The sequence below is a fragment of the Gasterosteus aculeatus genome, chromosome 3 (genome assembly GCF_964276395.1).
Source record: "Gasterosteus aculeatus chromosome 3, fGasAcu3.hap1.1, whole genome shotgun sequence".
NCBI classification, from domain to species: Eukaryota; Metazoa; Chordata; class Actinopteri; order Perciformes; family Gasterosteidae; genus Gasterosteus; species Gasterosteus aculeatus.
The window spans coordinates 18861546-18889443 of record NC_135690.1 but is presented as its reverse complement, the minus strand read 5'-3'; the positions used below and the strand labels follow the sequence as shown (position 1 = coordinate 18889443).

Below are 27898 nucleotides of genomic sequence, written 5' to 3'. Positions count from 1 at the left end.
TGCAGAGGTGTCTACGTGGTGTAAAACGGTTTGATTGCAGTTGTGAATATCCGACCAAACACGTGTCCACGCTGAGCACTCAGATACAACATCTCACCTCTGTGAACATGGACAAACTTGCTGCTGTTCTGTTCTTCTCGACCCTCGTAGGTATGTATGTTGATGACCATAAAACCTAAAATGTAACGTCAGACGTTTACTTGTATTCAACGCAGATCTAGATGTCATCACTAATAACAGATTATTAATTATCTAACAGAATTTTTTGTTTTCTCTACAACATCATCATAGTTTCCATCTGAAGGATCTCTGACTTTGTAACAGATCTCTTTATATTTCTTGTGGTCATCCTCACTAGGTAACACCTTGGAAGATGATATTACTGCCAACAGTGCTGAAGTTCTTTCATCTGAGGGCTTCAGTGTTTCCCTGTCCTGTAAATACTCAGTTAAAGCCGATAATCTCCAGTGGTATCGACAGAGTCCGGGGTCATCTCCTCAGTTCCTTCTTCTGATCACTGATACTCAACAGCCCTCAGTGGTCCATGCACAACCTCCAGAGCCTCGGCTGACTGCTGAACTGAATAAGGAGAGAACTCAAGTCCATCTGAAGATCTCGTCTGCTACAGTGTCAGACTCTGCTGTGTACTACTGTGCTGTGAAGCCCACAGTGACAGGAAACACCAAGACTCTGTACAAGAACCTCTGGAGCAAAGACAACTCTGTACACCATCCACCAGAGGAAGTCTCCATCTGAATAACTTTGACATCAGAAGCCAACTAAAGTTCAACCAACTCAACCTACATCAAGGATCATCACTGAAGGTGTTCTATAATGTTTAATTTTAAAAGTTGAAATTCAATAAAATATCAACGGTAATTGCTTTTATTGAAGCTAATCGGCGTCATTTTTGGAGCAGGACCACGGCTCCAACGCCCCTTACTCCTGTATCCCTGTAAATACCTCCCTAACCCCCCTCCTGTCTCATTGACGCATTCCAAACACCACCCTCCCAACCCATTTCTTTTCTTCCCTTTTTCCTCCCCCCTCTCTTTCTACCTTTTTTGTAGGGTCCTGAAGAGGTTCACCGTGCCCGGGCACCACAGCGGATCCTCCGAAGTAGCTCCCCACCACCCATTGGACCGCCTGAACGGATCAACTTACAATTGCTCAAGTCTCGCAAATAAAATCTGTAAAACCATTTTGTTGGTGCCGTGATCCTTGCTAGTGAATTGGCACATAGTGTTCAAATAAAATAAATAATTCTGACATTAATTCAGTCAATCACAGCGAGCAACAGGTGCACACCACCACCCCGCCGTGCCTTCCTATAACGCTGATATGTATCACTTAACCTAAGAGTGATCCAGTGGGAACAAACTATTTGATGAGGCGATACAACCTAGTTGATAAGTCTCTTGGAAGCACAGGTTTTGATGATGAATCATTTCAGTGACTTCCATGTTCTATCCATATATTCTCCTCATCCTATCCGGATCAAGGTAGCAGCAGACTGATCAAATGGGTCCACACCTCCCTCTCCAGAACAACATTTTCAGATCATTGTGATGAACCTAGTGCAGTTCTCAGGATCCATCAGATTTATAATGTCTCCAACAACTTCTAAGGCAACCCCAATCTAAAGGGACACATCCGGGTGGATCCTGATCAGAGGATGAACCACCTCAGTGGCCCCTTCCAACATGAAGGAGCAGCATTCGGGGTTCAAAATGAGCTGAGTCTCATCCTCTGGCTGCACCCACTGACATTTAACCCAACCAATGAGAATGCGTCTGTCTGCAGAGCAGAAGGGCTGTGCAGCGGAGAGACGGTTTAGTTGTTTCATTCTACTGCAGTGGAAGAACTTCTCTCATCGGTTTGGCTTTAACTCCAAAGACATGTTGCTTTACTTCTTCTTACCTTTCTTTCACTTCATAGGTGAGTGTTGGAACAAAGGTCACAGTAGCCTGCTGCATTAACCACATTTATGATATCTAATGCTGAATCTGTGTGAGGCATCTGTTGAGGTCAGGTGAAGGAAAGACAACAACCTCTGTATGAATCTCTCACAGACAAACTTACATGAAAAACACTCATTTTGCAGCTCGGGGTTCAATGCAGCAGGAAACCAGCATCAAACCTGAAAGTACTGAAGAACATGTTTCAGAGGGCAGAAGCATCAACCTAACCTGTAAATATCAAGGTACTATCTACAATATCCAGTGGTACCGACAATACCGGAGATCCATACCAGAGTTCCTGCTCTACATCACAGAGGAAGGATCAATTCATCAGACGGCTCCTGGTGTCTCAGCTCACATTAACAAAGCAGACAAACGTGTTGATCTGGAGATCTCGTCTGCTACAGTGTCAGACTCTGCTGTGTACTACTGTGCTGTGAAGCCCACAGTGACAGGAAACACCAAGACTCTGTACAAGAACCTCTGGAGCAAAGACAACTCTGTACACCATCCACCAGAGGGAGTCTCCATCTGAATATCTTCAGCAGGATGTGACGATCCCGTGTGGATTAATCATAGTGGTGATGAAACAGAAGAAGAAGGACAAAAACAGCATGATTGAAAGAACTGATGATAATGAGGTGTTGTGTAATATTTCTTATATGAATAACACTTCATCATGGAGTGGAAATAAATATACTATGACATCTAAAAGAGCTAAAATTAAATGAAATTAGTAATCATTCCAACAATGCAAACAATATATATATATGCGGAAATTATTCATTATCTGAAACACATTGTGATCATATGGAATGTGCTGTGTCAATATATTTACTACTATGTTTAACTCCACAACTAAAATCACCAAGTTGGATAAAAAACTCTTGATAAACTGTGTTTCATCACACACTCAGGTCTTCATTGTTTTTTTTTTTTTTATTAAAATGAAATTTTCTGCTGTTTAGTCAGGTTGTGACTAAACAGCAGAAATTTCTTGTGGTGTTCCACAGGGTTCAATCATAGGTCCTCTCATTTAAATTTAAATACTTTGAATGAAATTATGTTTGAGTCAAACATTTAATTCCTCTCTGTTTTTGATTATATGTGATCATGAGGTCTGTTAGATGGCCGGTTATAGATCAACAATAATCTAAGAAGGTTGGGAAACTTTCCTAGAATTAACTTTCTCGATCAATTCTTTAAAATTCTGAATGTGATTTTACATCTTTCTGAGTTGTCTATTGACATTAGATATACTGCCATAGTAATCTTCTACATCATATAAAATCATTAGCATTCTTTAATCTAGTATAATTAAATTAGTATAAATGAGTCAGGTATTTAATATTCCTGAATAGGGGATTCATATCTACAGCTACGTTTTGTATCTCCTGTTTTTAAATTGGACACCAAAAAAGTAAACGGTTCACGCCTCTAGAAAGTAAAAGATTCTGCTCTCATTTTGTTAACCAGGAAGAAGGGCAACAGAAGTAAAAACTGATACTAAGAGGAGACGGTGAGATTCAGGGAGGAGCTCAGACGTTACTGAACTATAGAAGAGATGAACTTCTACATTCAACAGAGTTCAATATACGAAGCATCAACATCACCTTCCTTCAACATGCTGTCATCACTGATGTTTCTAGTTATTCTACAAGGTTTGTTACATTCTGCTTTGAGGAAATGCTTCATTCCATTATTTCCTGAATGACTTAATGAATGAGTTTTGTAAAATGTTCTAACAGAGTTATCTCTTCTTTTAGGATTCAGCTGTGAAGAACTCACACCAGTGAAGACAGAAGAAAACAGTGTAGAAGACACGACTGTTACTGTGTCCTACATTTACTCCAAACAAGCATTTAGTAGTGATTATTTCTTCTGGTATAAACAAGATCCAGGAAAACCACCACAGTTCCTCATCTCCCACTCTGCTACGGGGACTTTAAGTTCACAGGGAATCCATCGACTGATGATCAAAGTGGATGGAAACCGAATCAGTCTGACGATCTCGTCTGCTACAGTGTCAGACTCTGCTGTGTACTACTGTGCTGTGCAGCCCACAGTGACAGGAAACACCAAGACTCCGTACAAGAACCTCTGGAGCAAAGACAACTCTGTACACCATCCACCAGAGGGAGTCTCCATCTGAATAAGTTGTTCAACCCAGGATCCCTCAGTGTGGATTCCTTTTAACCCTGAGACAGTTGTTGTGAAGAACTATACATACTACAGCTATGTGACATGAGTCTCCTCCTACTGACTGCAGAGGTGTCTACGTGGTGTACAATGGTTTGATTGCAGTTGTGAACATCCAACCAAACACGTGTCTATGCTGAGCACTCAGATACAACATCTCACCTCTGTGAACATGGACAAACTTGCTGCTGTTCTGTTCTTCTCGACCCTCGTAGGTATGTATGTTGATGACAATAAAACCTGAAATGTAACGTCAGACGTTTACTTGTAATCAACGCAGATCTAGATGTCATCACTAATAACGGATTATTAATTATCTAACTGAATCTTTTGTTTCCTCTACAACATCATCATCATGATCATAGATTTCATCTGAGGGACCTCTGACTTTGTAACAGATCTCTTTATATTTCTTGTGGTCATCCTCACTAGGTAACACCTTGGAAGATGATATAACTGCCAACAGTGCTGAAGTTCTTTCATCTGAGGGCTCCAGTGTTTCCCTGTCCTGTAACTACTCAGTTAAAGCCAATAATCTCCAGTGGTATCGACAGAATCCGGGGTCATCTCCTCAGTTCCTTCTTCTGATCACTGATACTCAACAGCCCTCAGTGGTCCATGCACAACCTCCAGAGTGTAATGGGAAAATGATATGTGACCCTTTTAAATGCTTCATTTGTATAACCAGTTTATTAGTTGCAAGTGCTTAGGTCACAAAGGCCCTGACATAAGAACTGATGTCTCCCACTTGGATTAGATGTTTCCAGCGTCATAGCTGTAGAGATTGAACAAAGTGTTTGTTATGTCTATGACCACCTTTGTTTTAGCATGTTGGGAGAGCAAGGACACGGTCAAAGAACTGACGTGTCTCACATGGATAAGATGTTCCCAGTACCCTGGCTGTAGATACTCAACAAGATGGTTAACGGTTTCTGTTGACGCCACCGATATCTAAGTTTAGGTATAAGAACTGCCTCGATGTGTTGGGAAGAAAAGGGGGTTCTTGACAGTCTACTGACCACGTAGCTGTTGTGACCCTTTTTCCCTTGCAAGGAAATAAACGGAGAAAAGACATACTTGACTCAGAGCCTTTGATTCTTACTTAACGATTGTCTGTGCAAAATCTTCCACCACAAGAGCCTCGCCTGACTGCTGAACTGAATAAGGAGAGAACTCAAGTCCATCTGAAGATCTCGTCTGCTACAGTGTCAGACTCCGCTGTGTACTACTGTGCTGTGAGGCCCACAGTGACAGGAAACACCAAGACTCTGTACAAGAACCTCTGGATCAAAGACAACTCTGTACACCATCCACCAGAGGGAGTCTCCATCTGAATAACTTTCACATCAGAAGCCAACTAAAGTTCAACCAACTCAATCTACATCAAGGATCATCACTGAAGGTGTTCTATAATGTTTAATTTTAAAAGTTGAAATATAATTCAATAAAATATCAACGGTAATTGCTTTTATTGAAACTAATCGGCGTCATTTTTGGAGCAGGACCACGGCTCCAACACCCCTTACTCCTGTATCCCTGTAAATACCTCCCTAACCCCCCTCCTGTCTCATTGACGCATTCCAAACACCACCCTCCCAACCCATTTTGTTTCTTCCCTTTTTCCTCCCCCCTCTCTTTCTACCTTTTTTCGTAGGGTCCTGAAGAGGTTCACCGTGCCCGGGCACCACAGCGGATCCTCCGAAGTAGCTCCCCACCACCCATTGGACCGCCTGAACGGATCAACTTACAATTGCTCAAGTCTCGCAAATAAAATCTGTAAACGCATTTTGTTGGTGCCGTGATCCTTGCTAGTGAATTGGCACATAGTGTTCAAATAAAATAAATAATTCGGATATTAATTCAGTCAATCACAGCGAGCAACAGGTGCAAACCATCACATTACATTACATGTCATTTAGCGGACGCTTTTATCCAAAGCGACGTACAATAAGTGCATTCAACCATAGGGTACAAACTCAGGAGAACAAGAAACAAGAAAGTGCAATTTCCTCAAATAAGCCAATTTACAATTTGCCATAGATGAGTGACGTTACAAGTACAATTTAAGTGCTACAATTTGTTCGAGGTAGAGTCTGAAGAGGTGTGTCTTTAGTTTGCGGCGGAAGATGTGAAGGCTCTCTGCGGTCCTGGTGTCTTCAGAGAGCTCGTTCCACCATTTTGGAGCAAGGACAGCAAAGAGTCGTGATCTAGTCGAGTGTTTTGCTCTCAGTGAGGGAGGGACGAGCAGTTTAGCAGATGCAGAGCGGAGAGTGCCGGTTGGGATGTAGGGTTTGACCATGTCCTGGATGTAAGCTGGACCCCATCCATTCACAGCTCGCCACCACCCCGCCGTGCCTTCCTATAACGCTGATGTGTATCACTTAACCTAAGAGTGATCCAGTGGGAACAAACTATTTGATGAGGCGATACAACCTAGTTGATAAGTCTCTTAGAAGCACAGGTTTTGATGATGAATCATTTCAGTGACTTCCATGTTCTATCCATATATTCTCCTCATCCTATCCGGATCAAGGTAGCAGCAGACTGATCAAATGGGTCCACACCTCCCTCTCCAGAACAACATTTTCAGATCATTGTGACGAACCTAGTGCAGTTCTCAGGATCCATCAGATTTATAATGTCTCCAACAACTTCTAAGGCGACCCCAATCTAAAGGGACACATCCGGGTGGATCCTGATCCTGATGAACCACCTCAGTGGCCCCTTCCAACATGAAGGAGCAGCAATCAGGGTTCAAAATGAGCTGAGTCTCATCCTCTGGCTGCACCCACTGACATTTAACCCAACCAATGAGAATGCGTCTGTCTGCAGGGCAGAAGGGCTGTGCAGCGGAGAGACGGTTTAGTTGTTTCATTCTACTGCAGTGGAAGAACTTCTCTCCCCAGTTTGGCTTTAACTCCAAAGACATGTTGCTTTACTTCTTCTTACCTTTCTTTCACTTCATAGGTGAGTGTTGGAACAGAGGTCACAGTAGCCTGCTGCATTAACCACATTTATGATATCTAATGCTGAATCTGTGTGAGGCATCTGTTGAGGTCAGGTGAAGGAAAGACAACAACCTCTGTATGAATCTCTCACAGACAAACTTACATGAAAAACACTCATTTTGCAGCTCGGGGTTCAATGCAGCAGGAAACCAGCATGAAACCAGAAAGTACTGAAGAACATGTTTCAGAGGGCAGAAGCATCAACCTGACCTGTAAATATCAAGGTACTATCTACAGTATCCAGTGGTACCGACAATACCGGAGATCCATACCAGAGTTCCTGCTCTACATCACAGAGGAAGGATCGGTTCATCAGACGGCTCCTGGTGTCTCAGCTCACATTAACAAAACAGACAAACGTGTTGATCTGGAGATCTCGTCTGCTGCAGTGTCAGACTCTGCTGTGTACTACTGTGCTGTGAGGCCCACAGTGACAGGAAACACCAAGACTCTGTACAAGAACCTCTGGAGCAAAGACATCTCTGTACACCATCCACCAGAGGGAGTCTCCATCTGAATATCTTCAGCAGGATGTGACGATACCGTGTGGATTATTCATAGTGATGATGAAAAGAAGAAGAAGGACAAAAACAGCATGATTGAAAGAACTGATGATAATGAGGTGTTGTGTAATATTTCTTATATGAACAACACTTCATCATGGAGTGGAAATAAATATACTATGACATCTAAAAGAGCTAAAATTAAATCAATGTGACGATACCGTGTGGATTATTCATAGTGGTGATGAAACAGAAGAAGAAGGACAAAAATAGCCTACTATGACATCTAAAAGAGCTAAAATTAAATCAAATTAGCAATCATTCCAACAATCCAAACAATATATATATATATATATATATATATCAAGTTATTTATCATCTGAAACACATTATGATCACCTCTCTGGGAACCGTCACCTTATCGTGGTGGAGAGGTTTTTGTGTCCCTATGAACCTGTGTGTTGTCCTGTGTGTTGCCCTATGAAGGGCTGTGTTGTCGGGAGCCTTGTGCTCCTAGAAGGGTTACCCTTGGCAAAGTGGTCTCAGTTGAGGGGCCAGACTAAGAATGGTTCAAGACCCCCATGAAAAAACGGAAGAGGGAAGGAGTTACCCGGCCCGGAGGAAGCCCGTGGCCCCCATTTGGAGCCAGGCCCAGATGGAGGGCCCGACAGCGAGCGTCTGGTGGCCGGGTTTACCGCGGAGCCCGGCCGGGCACAGCCCGAAGAAGTGACGCGGCAGCCCAACACTCTACTCCCCATGGCCTCACCACCTGTGGAGGAAACCGATGGGGTCGGGTGCGCTGCTACAAGGGTGGCAGTGACAGTGGGGGGTCTAGACGGAACAGACCTGGGCAGCAGATGCTGGCTCTGGGGACGTGGAACGTAACCTCTCTGGGGGGGAAGGAGCCGGAGCTTGTGCGGGAGGTGGAGCGTTATCAGTTGGATCTGGTGGGGCCTACCTCTACGCACAGCCTCGGCTCTGGAACCACACTCCTGGATAGGGGGTGGACTCTATTCTACTCCGGAGTGGCCCATGGTGTGAGGCACAAGGCGGGTGTGGGGATACTCATAAGTCCCCGGCTGAGTGCTGCTATATTGGAGTTTACCCCTGTGGACAAAAGGGTCGCCTCCCTACGCCTTCGGGTGGTGGGGGGGGAAAACTCTGACTGTTGTCTGTGCATATGCACTAAACAGCAGCTCAGAGTATTCAGCCTTTTTGGAGACCCTGAATGGAGTCCTGCATGGGGCTCCAGTAGGGGACTCCATAGTCCTACTGCGAGACTTCAATGCGCACGTGGGCGACGATGGAGATAACTGGAGAGGCGTGATTGGGAGGAATGGCCTCCCTGATCTGAACCCCAACGGGTGTTTGTTACTGGACTTCTCTCACATTCCTGTGGAGATAGGGGACATTGAACCAGTGGGGTCTATGTTCAAAACCTCCATTGCTGAATCCGCGGCGGTGAGTTGTCGCCTCAAGGTCTTAGGTGCATCAAGGGGCGGTAACCCTCGAACCCCGTGGTGGACACCGGTGGTCAGGGAAGCCGTCCGACTGAAGAAGGAGGCCTTCCGGGTTATGATATCCGGTGGGACTCCAGAGGCAGTTGCAGCGTACCGACAGGCTCGAAGGGCAGCAGCCTCTGCCGTGATGGAGGCAAAGCAGCGAGTATGGGAGGAGTTCGGGGTAACTATGGAGAAGGACTTTCGGTCGGCACCAAAGTGCTTTTGGAAGACCACCCGGCACTTCAAGAGGGGGAAACGGGGAACCATCCAAGCTGTGTACAGTAAGGATGGGACCCTGTTGACCGCGACCGAGGAGGTTATTGGGCGGTGGAAGGAACACTTTGAGGAACTCCTGAACCCAACTACTACGCCCTCTTTGGTAGAGGCGGAGCTGGAGGCGGAGGAGGGATCATCGTCAATTGGCCTGGGGGAGGTCACTGAGGTAGTCAAACAACTCCGCAGTGGCAAAGCCCCGGGGATTGATGAGATCCGTCCAGAGATGCTAAAAGCAATGGGTGTTGGGGGGTTGTCTTGGATGACACGCCTCTTCAACATTGCGTGGAAGTCTGGGACAGTGCCAAAAGAGTGGCAGATCGGGGTGGTGGTACCCCTCTTCAAAAAGGGGGACCAGAGAGTGTGTGCCAATTACAGGGGTATCACACTACTCAGCCTCCCGGGTAAAGTCTACTCTAAGGTGCTGGAAAGGAGGGTTTGGCCGATAGTCGAACCAAGGATTGAAGAGGAACAATGCGGTTTTCGTCCTGGTCGTGGAACAACGGACCAGCTCTTCACTCTTTCCAGGATCATAGAGAGGGCTTGGGAGTATGCTCATCCAGTCTACATGTGTTTTGTGGACTTGGAGAAGGCGTATGACCGGGTCCCCGAGAGATACTGTGGGAGGCGCTGCGGGAGTACGGGGTGAGGGGGTCCTTGCTTGGGGCCATCCAATCCTTGTACGCCCAAAGCGAGAGCTGTGTTCGGGTGCTCGGCAGTAAGTCGAAGGCGTTTCCGGTGGGGGTTGGCCTTCGCCAGGGCTGCGCCTTGTCACCAATCTTGTTTGTGGTTTTCATGGACAGGAAATCGAGGCGTAGTCGGGGGGAGGAGGGTCTACACTTCAGGGGGCTGCGGATCTCATCGCTGCTTTTTGCAGATGATGTGGTCCTGATGGCATCTTCCGTCTGTGACCTCCAACTCTCACTGGAGCGTTTCGCAGTTGAGTGTGAAGCGGTCGGGATGAGGATTAGCACCTCTAAATCTGAGGCCATAGTTCTCAGCAGGAAACCGATGGATTGCCTACTCCAGGTAGGGAATGTGAAGCTCAGCAATTCGCGAGGAGCTCGGAGTAGAGCCGCTACTCCTTTGCGTCGAAAGGAGCCAGTTGAGGTGGTTTGGGCATCTGGTGAGGATGCCCCCTGGGCGCCTCCCTAGGGAGGTGTTTCAGGCACGGCCAGCTGGGAAGAGGCCCCGGGGAAGACCCAGGACTAGATGGAGAGATTATATCTCTGCACTGGCCTGGGAACGCCTTGGGATCCCCCAGTCAGAGCTGGTAGAGGTGGCCCGGGAAAGGGAAGTTTGGGGTCCCCTGCTGGAGCTGTTGCCCCTGCGACCCGACCCCGGATAAGCGGTTGAAGATGGATGGATGGATGGACATTGTGATCATATGGAATGTGCTATGTCAATATATTTTCTATTATGTTTAACTCCACAACTAAAATCACCCAGTTTAAAAAAATATCTTGATAAACTGTGTTTCATCACACACTCAGGTCTTCATTGGGTTTATTTTTTTCATTAAAATTAAGTTTTCTGCTGTTTTGTCAGATTGGGATTCCTTGTGGTGTTCCACAGGGTTCAATCATAGGTCCTCTCATTTAAATTGACAAATTAATATTTGAGTAAAACATCTGTTTCCTCTGTGTTTTTGATATGTGATCATGAGTTCTATTAAATAACAATAGTGGCAACTTGTTTATTACATGAGAAGTCCAAGTAGGCGGCTTTAGATTCACATCAATGTAGGACGGTCTGGAAACCCTCCGACAATTAACTTTTTCCTTTAATTCTTTAAACTACAGAATGTGATTTTACATCTGGCTAAGCTTCATTTTGATGTTAACTATACTGCTTATAGTCATCTTATTAAAATGTAGAGTCATCAGCAGCAATTAGGAGTATTAATGAGTCTTTCTGGTATTTAATAATCCTGAATATTTAATACATATTCACAGATACGTTTTGTATCTCCTGTTATTAAGTAGACACTAAAAAAGTAAAAGGTTTACGCCTCTAGAAAGTAAAATATTCTGCTCTCATTTTGTTAACCAGGAAGAAGAGCAACAGAAGTAAAAACAGATACTAAGAGGAGACGGTGAGATTCAGGGAGGAGCTCAGACGTTATTGAACTATAGAAGAGATGAACTTCTACATTCAACAGAGTTCAATATACGAAGCATCAACATCACCTTCATTCAACATGCTGTCACCTCTGATGTTTCTAGTTATTCTACAAGGTTTGTTACATTCTGCTTTGAGGAAATGCTTCATTCCATTATTTCCTGAATGATTTTGTGAGTTTTGTAAAATGTTCTAACAGAGTTATCTCTTCTTTTAGGATTCAGCTGTGAAGAACTCACACCAGTGAAGACAGAAGAAAACAGTGTAGAAGACACGACTGTTACTCTGTCCTACGAATACTCACGTCAGGCAACTAGTAGTGATTATTTCTACTGGTATCGACAATATCCAGGAAAACCACCAGAGTTCCTCATCTCCCATCTCGGAACAGGAGGAATATTGAGGAGTCAAATGACTGAACTGATAATCAAAGTGGATGGAAACCGAATCAGTCTGAAGATCCCGTCTGCTACAGTGTCAGACTCTGCTGTGTACTACTGTGCTGTGGAGCCCACAGTGACAGGAAACACCAAGACTCTGTACAAGAACCTCTGGGGGTTTACACACCACAACTCCTTCTCTTACTGAACAACAGCCCCCTCAGATGGACACGTTCTGTCTTCTATTATACCTTTCTTGTCAGTTGTCTTTTTGCACATTCAGGTGGATCCCAAAATGCTTAATAAATGGTTAACAACATCTCTGATCTTATTGTTTATTTTCTCTTTTTCATCACACATTACACATTTAAACAATCTATGAATCATCTTCACTTCATCTGCCTGCCGATATTTTAGTGAGATTGTATATTTAAAGAATACAACAGTGACGACAAAAGAATCATCTCTGAATCATTATCCATTATACAGGTATTCATAACTATCGACGGCCCCCGGAGGGCCTGCAGAGTCGTGAATGATATGAATAAATCCTAATGACCATGATGCAAACTTCTGTTTTGTTTGATATTTTATTGCATATTGACAATAAATACTCCTTAAATGAATGAATCCATGATCTGAGTGTTTGTTAGAGCCAGTGGTGGTTGGAGGGCCATGGGTCGTGGACCCCACCTAGAATTTGTTTAATTATATTTAAATACTATTTTACAAATAGTCAATATCAGTGTATTTGTGTTTTTGGAACATGGAATATCCTGAGTAATATTTGTAAATTAAGATATCTATGCAAAATATTTGCTTTTCCAGCACGTCCTCTCCGCCTGACGGCGTGCCCCAATGCGGCAGCAGTCGAGCCAATCACTCATAAAGGTAATGAGTGACATGTAATAGGATTTTACGCCGCGCTCTGGAGAGCCGATTTACCAACACATCAAGAGCGACCACAGTCCACAAGTGGAGACTGACTGCAGCGACTCGCTCGCCACCTGCAGCCGACACGGGACACAAAGAGAAAGTGATGAAAACAGGGACATTTTATCCAAAGGTTGACCATGTAATGCAAACACAAACTAAACAAACATAAACGTTAGGACGTTCTTTTAATCAACAATATAATAAATAAACAAACAAAATGGCGGACTTCTTCACATTAAAACACGTTACTCCACCTGTTGTTCTGGAGGTGAATTGCTGAAGACTTTTAGAACCAGGAAGTGAAACGAGTGCGTCGCCACGACGACGCAGACGACAGCCTTGACTCAGGATGTGAACTCAGAGTCCACCTCCTCTGGTCCAATCGGAGCCCTGTTGGGTCTCTTCTGAGATGTGGACTCCTCAGTGATGCCCTTTGTTCGTCTCTTCCATGTCAGATGTTTTTTTCTTCAGCGGTTCTCCTGGATGAATAAAGGTGAGAATCCAATGACTTTAAGGGTCCTACTGGTCAACCGTCCTCACAGAAGTGACTTCCTTCAGTCGAGGTAAACAGTTCCTGAGAGAAGTCGTTAGGTGGTGCTGTGGTGTCAGCGATGGGGAGCCTGCAGAGCGCCACCTTCAGGAAGCACCTGACTCCAATCAGAGACGGGATATAACGCTGACAACCTATAAGCATTAGCATCTCTTCCGTCTTTTAATCACCTGTTGTTTGTGGGGTCAGCGCACTGACGCCATCTGTGAACTATCACACACATGAGTTTATCATGAGCGTTGTAACGTGTCAGACGTCTTCTGTTCTACTCAGATATGTTAGAAAAACTGGAGTTTTCTATGGCGTATAATCAGTGTACAATCACGTAATAGCTACTTTACAACAGACCATAATGCTAATAGCTATTATTGTTGTATTTAGTAAAGCATTTAAGTGCAAACAGCATGTAAAACGCCCATAACATATATATATATATATATATATATATATATATATATATATATATATATATATATATATATATATATATATATATATATATATAAAATATTCCTATTTGTTGGTATGTAAATATATTACAATATGTTATCTTTGTATACATATATTGTTAATATAATATATACATATGCGCATGTACAAATATTCATATAAGTACTTATATATATATATGTGTGTGTGTGATTTATTTCATCTTCCTGAAGAGTTATAAAACATCTGCAGATGTTTTTCCACCACACGTGGAAACATGGTGACCTCGTTTCTTCTTCACCTTGTGCACATCCTGCTGCTGACTTCCTGTCGGTAGCAAAGCTGCAGAAAACTGCACACACACACACCTACAAACACACACACACACACACACAGAGGTCACATGTGGTCACCTTCACCTTCACCGTGGGTCAATCATAGAACTTTTATTTCAATTTATTTTCCTCGCTGAGGGAAGAGTGTTCCCGTCATGCGCCATGTGGCTCAATAACGTTTATCAATCTAACATTCATTTGTGGCCCCAAAATAACAGAATATGCACAATATTTCCTCCCCACACAGAACGAGGGGCCCTCTATGAAGTTTTGAAATGATGCTCTTGATATGCATAAATAACTATATCAATGTATTCATATAAGAGGCCGCTGTTACTCATCATACTTTCTGCTGACACTATTGTACTATTGCTAAGGTGAATGTGTGCTATCTAAATATTAAAAAAGGTTATTAAGTGACTTAATCACATTAATTAATTAACGTGTTAATCATTAATCATGTTAATATTAGTATTGTTAGTAGTAATATTATTATTGTTGTAATGTCTGACTTAATTTATCATCATCACAATAAAATAATAAAATGATGAGTGTTTGCCTCCTGATCATTTACATTAATAACAATAATAATAATGCTATAGCTTTCAGTTGATCTGATGGTTTTGTTTCTTCTGTTGTTACTTTTATTGCTGTTAGAGAATAACTTGTCTGTAAAATATAACATTTTATGTAATAATTTAAAGGATCAAAATATCATAATGAAATATAATTAAATATAATTGTGGTAATATTAATCATCTATAAAGTGTTTTCGAGATGCCTGAAAATATGATAGTAACAAGTTTAACGTTCATATCATTTATATTTAGGCCTGTGAACTGTGTTCTCACGATGCTTCTGAGGCCGCACCTGATGCCCCCCCCCCCCCCCCCCCCCGCCGCCCACACGCACATCCTGTCCCAGCAGCCTTTGAGGCGAGCCGCCTGTGACGCGTCGAGCGGCTCCTTCCACTTCCTGTGGAAACTGAAAGCAGCAGCAGCCACAACCGCCTCCACAGGATGTTGCCACAGGATGTTGCCATGGAGACGTGACTATTATGACTAACATTCAAACGTACGTTTACATTCTCTCTTTTTGTGAAACGCCGCGAGCATCCGACCACAGCCGGGTCACAGTGTGACGATCAACAGCCCACGAAGACAAACATTAACATGACACGAGCAGGAGACGATGAGCGCATTTAAGGAGACAATCATTTCTGTCGGATGAATTGAACGTTTTGTGCATCTTGACGTTGTTCATTGTGTACGTCCATCGCAGTCTGTCCGTCCCAGGGACGATCGTCCTGTGTCTCTAAAGGTTTCGTCCCTTTATTCTCCCCATCAAATACTTTTCATTGTTTGGGGAGTTTTTCCTGTCGATGTGAAGGTTTCTGAACAGAAGACGTCACATGTGTTCACACTGTAAAGACACATGAGGAAAATTTGCAATATTGTGCGATAGAAAAAAAAATAAAAGTGATCATATAATCATGTTAAAGACTGACAGCGTCCCCCTGCGAGGCTACAAGCACGACAAAGTATCACACAAGTTAACGTCATGCGTGTTGGTAAAATGTAACGGCTCATTTAAGGACATCATCAGATTATATTTCTTTAAATGTGTCTGCTGGCAGGAGGCTTCATGGAATTCATCATCTAATCTAATGGATACAAATGAATCGTTATGAGGGTCCACTTTCTGCTCCCAGTCAGAACTAAACAAGAAGCAGCGTTCAGTTCTTCTGCTCCACAGTATGAGAGACAGTGTGTGGGACAGTATGAGAGACAGTCTGTGGGACAGTATGAGAGACAGTCTGTGGGACAGTATGAGAGACAGTCTGAGACAGTATGAGAGACAGTCTCTGGGACAATATGAGAGACAGTCTGTGGGACAATATGAGAGACAGTGTGGGACAGTATGAGAGACAGTCTGTGGGACAATATGAGAGACAGTGTGGGACAGTATGTGAGACAGTCCGTGGGACAATATGAGAGACAGCGTGGGACAGTATAAAAGACAGTCTGTGGGACAGTATGAGAGACAGTCTGTGGGACAATATGAGAGACAGTGTGGGACAGTATGAGAGACAGTCTGTGGGACAGTATGAGAGACAGTGTGAGACAGTATGTGAGACAGTGTGGGACAGTATGTGAGACAGTCCGTGGGACAATATGAGAGACAGTGTGGGACAGTATAAAAGACAGTCTGTGGGACAGTATGAGAGACAGTCTGTGGGACAATATGAGAGACAGTCTGTGGGACAGTTTAAAAGACAGTCTGTGGGACAATATGAGAGACAGTGTGAGACAGTATGAGAGACAGTGTGGGACAGTATGTGAGACAGTGCGGGACAGTATGTGAGACAGTGTGGGACAGTATGAGAGACAGTGTGGGACAGTATGAGAGACAGTGTGAGACAGTATGAGAGACAGTGTGGGACAGTATGTGAGACAGTGTGGGACAGTATGAGAGACAGTGTGGGACACTATGAGAGACAGTGTGGGACAGTATGAGAGACAGTCTGTGGGACAGTATGAGAGACAGTGTGAGACAGTATGTGAGACAGTGTGGGACAGTATGAGAGACAGTGCGGGACAGTATGAGAGACAGTGTGGGACAGTATGAGAGACAGTGTGGGACAGTATGTGAGACAGTGTGGGACAGTATGAGAGACAGTGTGGGACACTATGAGAGACAGTGTGGGACAGTATGAGAGACAGTCCGTGGGACAATATGAGAGACAGTCTGTGGGACAGTATGAGAGACAGTCTGTGGGACAGTATGAGAGACAGTCTGAGACAGTATGAGAGACAGTCTGTGGGACAATATGAGAGACAGTCTGTGGGACAATATGAGAGACAGTGTGGGACAGTATGAGAGACAGTCTGTGGGACAGTATGAGAGACAGTGTGAGACAGTATGTGAGACAGTCCGTGGGACAATATGAGAGACAGCGTGGGACAGTATAAAAGACAGTCTGTGGGACAGTATGAGAGACAGTCTGTGGGACAATATGAGAGACAGCGTGGGACAGTATAAAAGACAGTCTGTGGGACAGTATGAGAGACAGTCTGTGGGACAATATGAGAGACAGTGTGGGACAGTATGAGAGACAGTCTGTGGGACAGTATGAGAGACAGTGTGAGACAGTATGTGAGACAGTGTGGGACAGTATGTGAGACAGTCCGTGGGACAATATGAGAGACAGTGTGGGACAGTATAAAAGACAGTCTGTGGGACAGTATGAGAGACAGTCTGTGGGACAATATGAGAGACAGTCTGTGGGACAGTTTAAAAGACAGTCTGTGGGACAATATGAGAGACAGTGTGAGACAGTATGAGAGACAGTGTGGGACAGTATGTGAGACAGTGCGGGACAGTATGTGAGACAGTGTGGGACAGTATGAGAGACAGTGTGGGACAGTATGAGAGACAGTGTGAGACAGTATGAGAGACAGTGTGGGACAGTATGAGAGACAGTGTGGGACACTATGAGAGACAGTGTGGGACAGTATGAGAGACAGTCTGTGGGACAGTATGAGAGACAGTGTGAGACAGTATGTGAGACAGTGTGGGACAGTATGAGAGACAGTGCGGGACAGTATGAGAGACAGTGTGGGACAGTATGAGAGACAGTGTGAGACAGTATGAGAGACAGTGTGGGACAGTATGTGAGACAGTGTGGGACAGTATGAGAGACAGTGTGGGACACTATGAGAGACAGTGTGGGACAGTATGAGAGACAGTCCGTGGGACAATATGAGAGACAGTCTGTGGGACAGTATGAGAGACAGTCTGTGGGACAGTATGAGAGACAGTCTGAGACAGTATGAGAGACAGTCTGTGGGACAATATGAGAGACAGTCTGTGGGACAATATGAGAGACAGTGTGGGACAGTATGAGAGACAGTCTGTGGGACAATATGAGAGACAGTGTGGGACAGTATGTGAGACAGTCCGTGGGACAATATGAGAGACAGCGTGGGACAGTATAAAAGACAGTCTGTGGGACAGTATGAGAGACAGTCTGTGGGACAATATGAGAGACAGTGTGGGACAGTATGAGAGACAGTCTGTGGGACAGTATGAGAGACAGTGTGAGACAGTATAAAAGACAGTCTGTGGGACAGTATGAGAGACAGTCTGTGGGACAATATGAGAGACAGTCTGTGGGACAGTTTAAAAGACAGTCTGTCGGACAATATGAGAGACAGTGTGAGACAGTATGAGAGACAGTGTGGGACAGTATGTGAGACAGTGCGGGACAGTATGTGAGACAGTGTGGGACAGTATGAGAGACAGTGCGGGACAGTATGAGAGACAGTGTGGGACAGTATGAGAGACAGTGTGAGACAGTATGAGAGACAGTGTGGGACAGTATGTGAGACAGTGTGGGACAGTATGAGAGACAGTGTGGGACACTATGAGAGACAGTGTGGGACAGTATGAGAGACAGTCTGTGGGACAATATGAGAGACAGTCTGTGGGACAGTTTAAAAGACAGTCTGTCGGACAATATGAGAGACAGTGTGAGACAGTATGAGAGACAGTGTGGGACAGTATGTGAGACAGTGCGGGACAGTATGTGAGACAGTGTGGGACAGTATGAGAGACAGTGCGGGACAGTATGAGAGACAGTGTGGGACAGTATGAGAGACAGTGTGAGACAGTATGAGAGACAGTGTGGGACAGTATGTGAGACAGTGTGGGACAGTATGAGAGACAGTGTGGGACACTATGAGAGACAGTGTGGGACAGTATGAGAGACAGTCTGTGGGACAGTATGAGAGACAGTGTGAGACAGTATGTGAGACAGTGTGGGACAGTATGTGAGACAGTCCGTGGGACAATATGAGAGACAGTGTGGGACAGTATAAAAGACAGTCTGTGGGACAGTATGAGAGACAGTCTGTGGGACAATATGAGAGACAGTCTGTGGGACAGTTTAAAAGACAGTCTGTGGGACAATATGAGAGACAGTGTGAGACAGTATGAGAGACAGTGTGGGACAGTATGTGAGACAGTCTGTGGGACAGTATGAGAGACAGTGTGGGACAGTATGAGAGACAGTGTGAGACAGTATGAGAGACAGTGTGGGACAGTATGTGAGACAGTGTGGGACAGTATGAGAGACAGTGCGGGACAGTATGAGAGACAGTGTGGGACAGTATGAGAGACAGTGTGAGACAGTATGAGAGACAGTGTGGGACAGTATGTGAGACAGTGTGGGACAGTATGAGAGACAGTGTGGGACACTATGAGAGACAGTGTGGGACAGTATGAGAGACAGTCTGTGGGACAATATGAGAGACAGTCTGTGGGACAGTTTAAAAGACAGTCTGTCGGACAATATGAGAGACAGTGTGAGACAGTATGAGAGACAGTGTGGGACAGTATGTGAGACAGTGCGGGACAGTATGTGAGACAGTGTGGGACAGTATGAGAGACAGTGCGGGACAGTATGAGAGACAGTGTGGGACAGTATGAGAGACAGTGCGGGACAGTATGTGAGACAGTGTGGGACAGTATGAGAGACAGTGTGAGACAGTATGAGAGACAGTGTGGGACAGTATGTGAGACAGTGTGGGACAGTATGAGAGACAGTGCGGGACAGTATGTGAGACAGTGTGGGACAGTATGAGAGACAGTGTGGGACAGTATGAGAGACAGTGCGGGACAGTATGTGAGACAGTGTGGGACAGTATGTGAGACAGTGCGGGACAGTATGTGAGACAGTGTGGGACAGTATGAGAGACAGTGCGGGACAGTATGAGAGACAGTGTGGGACAGTATGAGAGACAGTGCGGGACAGTATGTGAGACAGTGTGGGACAGTATGAGAGACAGTGTGGGACAGTATGTGAGACAGGACTGATGAACTGGTCCAGCAGCTCAGATGAAGTCTTCTGTTGTGTTGCTGTGGTGATTTAGACAAACCTGCTTCTAGGAACCCAAAAGCCTGAACTACGTCATCTCATCCGCCCAACCAGTTGGCCTCGTACGAGGAGCCCTGAAGGGTTTGAGGGAAAACGGGGACTGAAGTGATATGAATGTGGTATTTCTGAGGGGTGTTGTTGTCCTCTTGAAGAGGTTGTTGGTGTTCACCTGTCAGGGCTTCTGACTGTGTAACTTCATTGTCTATTTCGACTTCTATGTAGGATGAATGTGAACCCTTGTGAGTAATATGATGTGTTTATATGTTAGTGGTTAATAATTAAATTAGCATTTTATTTTATTTTATTTCATTACTTGTGCACTGCTGTCTTGTTGTCTATTGTCACACTGTCTGCTGTCACGCACCAACCAACAAGTCAAATTCCTTGTATGTTTGACATATTTTGGCAATAAATGTTTCCTGATTCCTGATTGCTAAATAAAGATAAAACTCATCTAAGTCAGAGTCCAGGTGGTGGACAGCATCCGTGGAGTGAAGCACAACGAGAGAGACTTTAGTTGTATTATACTATCATATAGTATTTATACTATATATTTCACTGGTATATTACTAATGGGGTTGTTACTAATATGGTTCCCTGGTTGCTGTTGGTAAAGTGCATGGTTTGTCCTGACACTACACAACACTACACACACACACACACACACACACACCTCCACCACTGAAACTACTGACTCCACACACCACCACCGCCATGTGCAGCCGTACAACTCCGTTGGCCGCCAGCGGGGACGAGACATCCAGCCTTCTATGTATCTAAAGCTAAGGAAAGGAGCTTCAATGCTTCCTTACTTAGCTCCTTTAGGATAGGAACCACTGGCCCACCCTTTACCAAAGGAGATCATTACGTCCCACAAGAGAACATGCCAACTGCATACAGAGAGCAAGCAGTGCTAACCAACACATCGTGCCTTATATGAGAAGTGTATATACGTGTATATTTATACATACATATAACACATTAATTAACACACTCAGTTCCTGTAGAAAAAACTCTGCCGTGAGTTAAATATCTGTGACCTTGTGTCCTTTGTCTCGTGTGAAGTGTCCGTGTATTTATTTATATATATAATTATTATATCATCAAGCTAATGTATCGTTAAACTACCAACAGAATAAAAGTAATTTATTACAACATAATCTATTATTCTGCATTACGCCTTTTGGTACTTTGGTACTTAAACGAGGGAGAAATGTTATGATATTTTTTTATTGTTTCGCTTTTTGTCATAATATTAATAATAATAGCTCAATAATAAGTATTATAGTAACAAACCTTAGTATTATTTCACATACAGACTCCAAAAAATAGTTATAAAGATCTAGAGTTGGTTCAGATTAAAGTCACAACAATGATGATTCTTTTTGTTTCAGTCTTTATTTTCACATATGTATTTGTTTAAACAGTTGCATGTATGAAAAGTATTAAACTGAATAAAACAATTGAATGACTAACTAATTGTAATAACTGTGATATTTACAGCAACAAGATCATCAACAACACTTATAAGCCGTTCATGTTTTACAGTATGAAGACGTGAACACATGAATTATGAATGATGATGTTAAATTTGGACATTAAAGAAGAAGATGATCAGATCGTCTCCTGAAGCGCTGCAGAGTTCCTACGAAATAAAACATGAAACCGTATTAAATTAACATTAATCTGATGATTTAGCGTGAACAAACATCGACATTTTTGCTATCAATAAGTATTTATATTTATATCTTTTTTTTTTATTCATCTTTTGAAACATCAGAAATACTTTGACTTTATGTGGAATAACGTCTATTGTATAAGTACATAGTATATAGGACAGTCTTATAAACTGTGTACTATGTAAGTTGTATATACTACAGAGGAGGTAAAGTATAAATGATGTAGTGTACAGTAGAGTATACATTTTATATATTCTATATAGTATTCAGTATATCAAAATATGTGGACTGTAGAATTGTATATTAAATTGAAAATGGAATTAATTAACGTATATATACAGTATATATATACTTATACTATATACTTGTATAGATACTGTTACTATGTAATACATAGTATAAATGATACATATTTGTATATACATACTAATATATATAATATATAAGTATACTGATAAACTTATATACCTATGTACTTGTACATGCACTGTATGCTCATTATACTCACACTGACTGATCCACAGCCTCAGAGTCATCAGCACATTGAACACTACGGTTTTGAAGAAAAGCAGCCGGAGACCCAACATGGTGACAGACATCAGATTCACCCTCCCATCTGTAAACAACAACAACAACAACGCCATCACCACCACCATCTCAATCATCACCACCATCACCACTATAACCATCATCACCACCATCATCACCATCATTACCATCATCATCACCATCATCTCAATCATCACCACTATAACCATCATCACCACCATCATCACCATCATTACCATCATCATCATCATCATTACCATCATCATCACCATCACCACCATCATCACCATCATCATCACCATCATCATCACCACCATCTCAATCATCACCACCATCACCACTATAACCATCATCACCACCATCATCACCATCATCATCACCATCATCACCACCATCTCAATCATCACCACTATAACCACCATCACCATCATCATCACCATCATCATCACCACCATCATCATCATCATCACCATCATCACCATCATCACCATCATCACTATCACTATCACTACCACCACCATCACCATCACCACCATCATCATCATCATCATCATCACCATCATCACCATCATCACCATCATCACTATCACTATCACCACTATCAGCATCACCATCATCATCATCACCATCATCACCATCATCACCATCACCACTATCAGCATCACCATCATCATCATCATTACCATCATCATCATCATCACCACCATCACCATCATCATCATCATCACCATCATCACTATCACCACCATCATCATCACCACCATCACCATCATCACTATCACCACCATCATCACCACCACCATCACCATCATCACCATCACCATCATCACTATCACCACCATCATCATCACCACCATCACCATCACCATCATCATCACCATCATCGTCATGGAGAAAGGGTCACATGAGTTACTTAAAACGAACCTGGTTTAACAGGTTCTCCACAGACATCAGAGTCGTCTTCAGCTGAAAAATATCAAGACACAAATAGTAAATATTAGTTGTAAAAAAGGTTTTATTCCACACAGAGGATGAAAAAAAGTTGGGGTTTAAACGTCTGGTCGATATCTCTCTCCACCATTTAGTAACTTTTTTAATGCATACTTATGACTTGTTTTATTCTATTGCATGACTTTATTCTGTTATTATGCTGCTCTTTGAACTCCACGTATCTCAATAAGTCAAATACACATAAAGGCTCATATTCCATGACAGGTTTTTCTTTAATACGACACAGTGATCACGTCGGGACTTTGACCCCTCTGATGACCTCTCTCACCCTGCTCACACGCCTCCTCCTCCCCCTCAGAGGTCAACAGGACCAGCTGGTTGTACAGTGACACTTCTTCGACCAACACCGCCGCGCTGCGGCTGAAGATGGCGTGCTGCTCCTCGGCCGCTTTCTTCCGGCTGAAGTCTGACGCCAAACACGCCGACGTGCCGTCGCCCGACAGCTTGTAGAAGGACGGCTTGGACACGGTCTCTGGAACACAGGAGGGGGGGGGGGGGTCGTCAATACAACAAATCCATGACTGATCGGTGACGGATTGATGACTCATCATCAACGACTGATCAATGACACATCATCAATGACTCAGCGGCTCATGAATGATGGCAACAAAAAGTGAATATTAATAATTCAGATTGATCACATGAACTCACAAAGAAATGCTAAAATAAATCCTTTAGAATATTTATACAGCTGAAACATTTAATTTGACTAACTTTGAACATCCAGCATAAAGCATTTTAATTAATGTTTTAAAATGTTTTAATAGAAGCAAAGTTACAAAGCAAAGGTGCATATAAACAAATAAAGTATATTGTCATTGTAGTTGTACTAGTATACTAATTATAGTAGTAGAAGTATATTGTAAGTAAAGGCATAACTGCTCTTCTGATATTGTTAAAAACTCATCATTACATTACAAAGTACATCAAGTGTATCAAGCATTAAAGTTCAGTAATACTGAATTTGCCTTCAGGCTCAACAGCCACGTCGCAGATATTCAAAACTTACAAGTGACTTGAACTTAAGCAGTTTCTCATCAGATCAAAAACAAAACTATTTATTGTGTTTTGTTATATGCTATTATCAGGTTAATATTGTATTACAGTCCCATGTTGTCATGGCAACAAGTTTACATATATATTGATGTAAATATTGATACCCTTAATTGGAAGCTAATCATAATTTAGTTGGGAATATTTAATAAATGTGTAATTTAACAGCACTTAAATGAAATTTTGTGTAGAATAATAATATACAATATAAATCAAAGTAACAATTAAAAAGAGAAACTTTTGCTCACATCTTTGAAATTTCAGTTTAATTCCAGATGCATAAATCTTTTAAATGTTGTTATTGATCACGTTCTGCATGGAGGCTCAACAATAGACGCTGATACCAATAACTAAGGAATAACAACATTTAAATAAACTACAGGCTGTTATTTATTACAAGATCAGTAATCAGCAGATTTAAATGTTGTAGCCTACTAATATAAATTACTAAATGAGTTCAGTTCAGATTACTTGTATTAACTGTTAATGACGGATTGTTTATTCCTTTTGTGTTCAATAATTAAATACGTTTGTAGTATACATCCATCATGTAGTAACAAGGAACTCAGTAAACAAAATATAGATATTTTTTATGATTATTATTAAAAAAGGGTATTTGTCTATTTTCACAATAAGACAGAAAGTTCAGGACTTTTCCTCAATAGATGTGAGACAATGAAGTGTAATAAATACATATTTACTGATTGTAATGTAAGCGCTAATAAATTCTAATCCCATCTGCCTGGTTGTCATTCAGATTACAGGCGGATGGTTACAATCACGTTTCACTATATTTATGGAAACTGATTAAAAACATTACATTTAATATGATTAACATTTAATTCAATGCAGTAACTATACTAATATTAAATATAATAACTTAATAAATGTTAAATTCAAATCTATAGATAAGTATAAGTTTTAGAGTTTAATGAAAGCAAAATATATGTAATATATATATTTACATATATTTTATAATAAATAAAATTATATCTAAATATATAATATATAGTTTTTAATACAAGTTATTTAAGGGAACAGGGTTCCCTAGCAAGTTCTGGTTTATAAAGCAGGAAATATCAATAACGTTATGATAAAAATACACAAACTAAGTTAGAGTTACAGTAGTACGTGTTAAGATGAATTATTAAACTCACTCACTGGGTTCTACAGTCAATTTAGTACCAGAACCAAAGAGAATCCTGTTAAAACCGGATCCAGGAGTCCCACCGTGACGAGGACAGCAACAACAACAACACATAGTGGCTTTCCGTCAAAACATCCCCATATCTGTAATTTAATAGTTTGTTCATAACTTTAATTTGATTTGATATATCTTACTTGATTCCATCTGTAGAGAAGTTCCAGAGCCGAAGAGAAGCTTCACTCCAACATTCACACACTAAGAACACGACCAACAAGAACCTTTAAAGGCATTAAAGTCGATTGAAATGGACTTCATAAGGAGTTGCATCTGGCTTAATAAATCAAAATGCTCTCATAAATATTGATACAGAGTATATCTAATAATTTGGAGGTGAAGGAGAGTTTCAGGCTAACTAAAGGTCATTTTAAAGAAGTTTGTATATATATATATATATATATATATATATATATATATTTACATATATGCTTATATAACTCACCTGATTTAACGTTCAGTTTAGAGCCAAAACCAAATAAGATCTTTCCCCCAAAACCATTCACACAGTCATGAATGCAACGACATAAACCCGCGGAGACGAAACATCCACTTCTTACTTCTCCCTATTATTAGTATTTATTATGATACATTAAACAATATTATTATATAAGTCCCTTTTCAGTCAGAGGGCTTTTGGGAAATATTTTAGCTGACTATGAAGTTGACTTCATGTTTATTTCCAATAATAACTCAAAGTTCCACTTTTTACTTTCGGTCTTGTTGAAATATTTGAGGGAATATCTTACATATTTATTTCATAATCACCTCTAGAATTGTAATATTTGAATATCATTTAGGTGGAGCCTTAATGTCTCATCGGGAATTGACTTCATATTTTGTTATGTTTGAAGTCGCTTTTAGTAAAATTCCCGACATCCGTGTTGTTGTGTCTCTTATTGCGGTTTCATTCAGAAATAAAAAAAAATAATTATATAATTATTCAACTTACGCTCCTCCAATTTCCGTTTGGTACCGAACGCAAAGAGGATTTTCCATCTCTGAAAGAACATCGAATACACCAGGACCACAACCAGGACCTCAACCAGGACCACAACCAGGACCACAACCAGGACCACAACCAGGATCAGGACCAGACCAACTTTTGATGTGGAACCAAATATTGGCTGGCAACAGTTTAATCACATCTGTATTTTCAGATATATTTCAGAGTTTATATTTACATTATTAATGAATATACTTATATATATTCTATACATGTTCACTTTACATTACATTGAGTTTAGAATATGAATATGTAAACGTTGTGCTTCACAATGTACATTATTTTGTATTGTATGTAATGACTGCATTAAACACTACTACTACTATTATATATATTCGGCCTCGGCGTCACACTCGACAGCCGACTCTCCCTGACTCCCAACATCACTGACAACGCGATCCTGTAGATACACGCTCTACAACATCAGGAGAATACGTCCCCTTCTCACTCAGAAGGCAGCGCAGGTACTGATTCAGGCTCTTGTCATCTCCCGCCTGGACTACTGCAACTCCCTCCTGGCTGGTCTCCCTGCCACCGCCATTCGACCTCTGCAGCTCATCCAGAATGCAGCAGCTCGACTGGTTTTCAACCTTCCAAAATTCTCCCACACTACTCCACTCCTCCGCTCTCTTCACTGGCTACCGGTGGCCTCCCGCATCCAGTTCAAAACACTGGTGCTCACGTACCATGCTGTGAATGGATCGGGTCCAGCTTACATCCAGGACATGGTCAAACCCTACATCCCAACCCGCACTCTCCGCTCTGCATCTGCAAAACTACTCGTCCCTCCCTCACTGAGAGCAAAACACTCGACTAGGTCTCGACTCTTTGCTGTCCTTGCGCCGAAATGGTGGAACGAGCTCTCTGAAGACACCAGGACCACAGAGAGCCTTCACATCTTCCACCGCGAACTACACCTCTTCAGACTCTACCTCGACTAAAGACTAACAAAATGTAGCACTTAAATTGTACTTGTAACGTCACTCATCTATAGCAAATTGTAAATTGGCTTATTTGAGGAAATTGCACTTTCTTGTTTCTTGTTCTCCTGAGTTTGTACCCTATGGTTGAATGCACTTACTGTACGTCGCTTTGGATAAAAGCGTCAGCTAAATGACATGTAATGTAATGTAATGTATTCATTCAATAATCTCTGAAAAAAACACAATAATCACCTAAAGACCTAAAACATGTCATTATGACTCTTTCGTATTTACACTGTTGTTGTCAAAGTATCTCCAACCTGCTTTTTCTTAATTTGGGT

General features: G+C 42.3%; 3 protein-coding genes and 1 long non-coding RNA gene across 4 annotated transcripts; 2 read left to right on the top strand and 2 right to left on the bottom strand.

Moving 5' to 3' along the window:
* The first annotated feature begins 19 nt into the window (after window positions 1–19).
* LOC144405491 (uncharacterized) lies at window positions 20–2873 on the top strand. The gene is made up of 4 exons (XM_078098927.1): window positions 20–150; window positions 359–744; window positions 1767–1938; window positions 2105–2873. The coding sequence occupies exons 1-4, from the start codon at window positions 108–110 to the stop codon at window positions 2494–2496; spliced, it is 993 nt and encodes a 330-aa protein (XP_077955053.1). The 5' UTR covers window positions 20–107; the 3' UTR covers window positions 2497–2873.
* Window positions 2874–4114: 1241 nt separating this feature from the next.
* Window positions 4115–7871, top strand: LOC120816666 (uncharacterized). Its single transcript, XM_078098926.1, has 5 exons — window positions 4115–4375; window positions 4593–4794; window positions 5815–5863; window positions 6956–7127; window positions 7294–7871. Exons 1-5 carry the CDS (start codon window positions 4294–4296, stop codon window positions 7683–7685), a joined length of 897 nt encoding a protein of 298 aa, XP_077955052.1. The 5' UTR covers window positions 4115–4293; the 3' UTR covers window positions 7686–7871.
* On the bottom strand, window positions 4832–5297 carry LOC144405585 (uncharacterized). Its single transcript, XR_013467249.1, has 2 exons — window positions 5263–5297; window positions 4832–4882 (listed from the first exon to the last, which is right to left on the bottom strand). It is a non-coding gene; the product is annotated as an uncharacterized LOC144405585 (long non-coding RNA).
* A 13643-nt stretch (window positions 7872–21514) lies between the features above and the next one.
* On the bottom strand, window positions 21515–27338 carry LOC144405581 (uncharacterized). Its single transcript, XM_078100064.1, has 6 exons — window positions 27321–27338; window positions 26581–26629; window positions 23643–23846; window positions 23288–23329; window positions 22323–22430; window positions 21515–21780 (listed from the first exon to the last, which is right to left on the bottom strand). Coding segments are annotated over exons 1-6 (408 nt in total). The 5' UTR covers window positions 27324–27338; the 3' UTR covers window positions 21515–21778.
* Window positions 27339–27898: the final 560 nt, after the last annotated feature.

Excerpts from the sequence above, each read along its gene's own strand:
- LOC120816666 (XM_078098926.1), top strand. The coding sequence starts at position 4,294 with ATGCTGAGCACTCAGATACAACATCTCACCTCTGTGAACATGGACAAA. Across the intron at positions 4,376-4,592 it reads GTTCTTCTCGACCCTCGTAG|GTAACACCTTGGAAGATGAT; the intron begins GTATGTATGTTG and ends CATCCTCACTAG. Across the intron at positions 4,795-5,814 it reads GTCCATGCACAACCTCCAGA|GGTCCTGAAGAGGTTCACCG; the intron begins GTGTAATGGGAA and ends CTTTTTTCGTAG.
- LOC144405491 (XM_078098927.1), top strand. The coding sequence starts at position 108 with ATGGACAAACTTGCTGCTGTTCTGTTCTTCTCGACCCTCGTAG. Across the intron at positions 151-358 it reads GTTCTTCTCGACCCTCGTAG|GTAACACCTTGGAAGATGAT; the intron begins GTATGTATGTTG and ends CATCCTCACTAG. Across the intron at positions 745-1,766 it reads TACACCATCCACCAGAGGAA|CATTTAACCCAACCAATGAG; the intron begins GTCTCCATCTGA and ends TGCACCCACTGA.
- LOC144405581 (XM_078100064.1), bottom strand. Across the intron at positions 23,330-23,642 it reads GGAGGAGGCGTGTGAGCAGG|CTGAAGACGACTCTGATGTC; the intron begins GTGAGAGAGGTC and ends GATATTTTTCAG. Across the intron at positions 22,431-23,287 it reads TGGAGAACCTGTTAAACCAG|ATGGGAGGGTGAATCTGATG; the intron begins GTTCGTTTTAAG and ends TGTTGTTTACAG.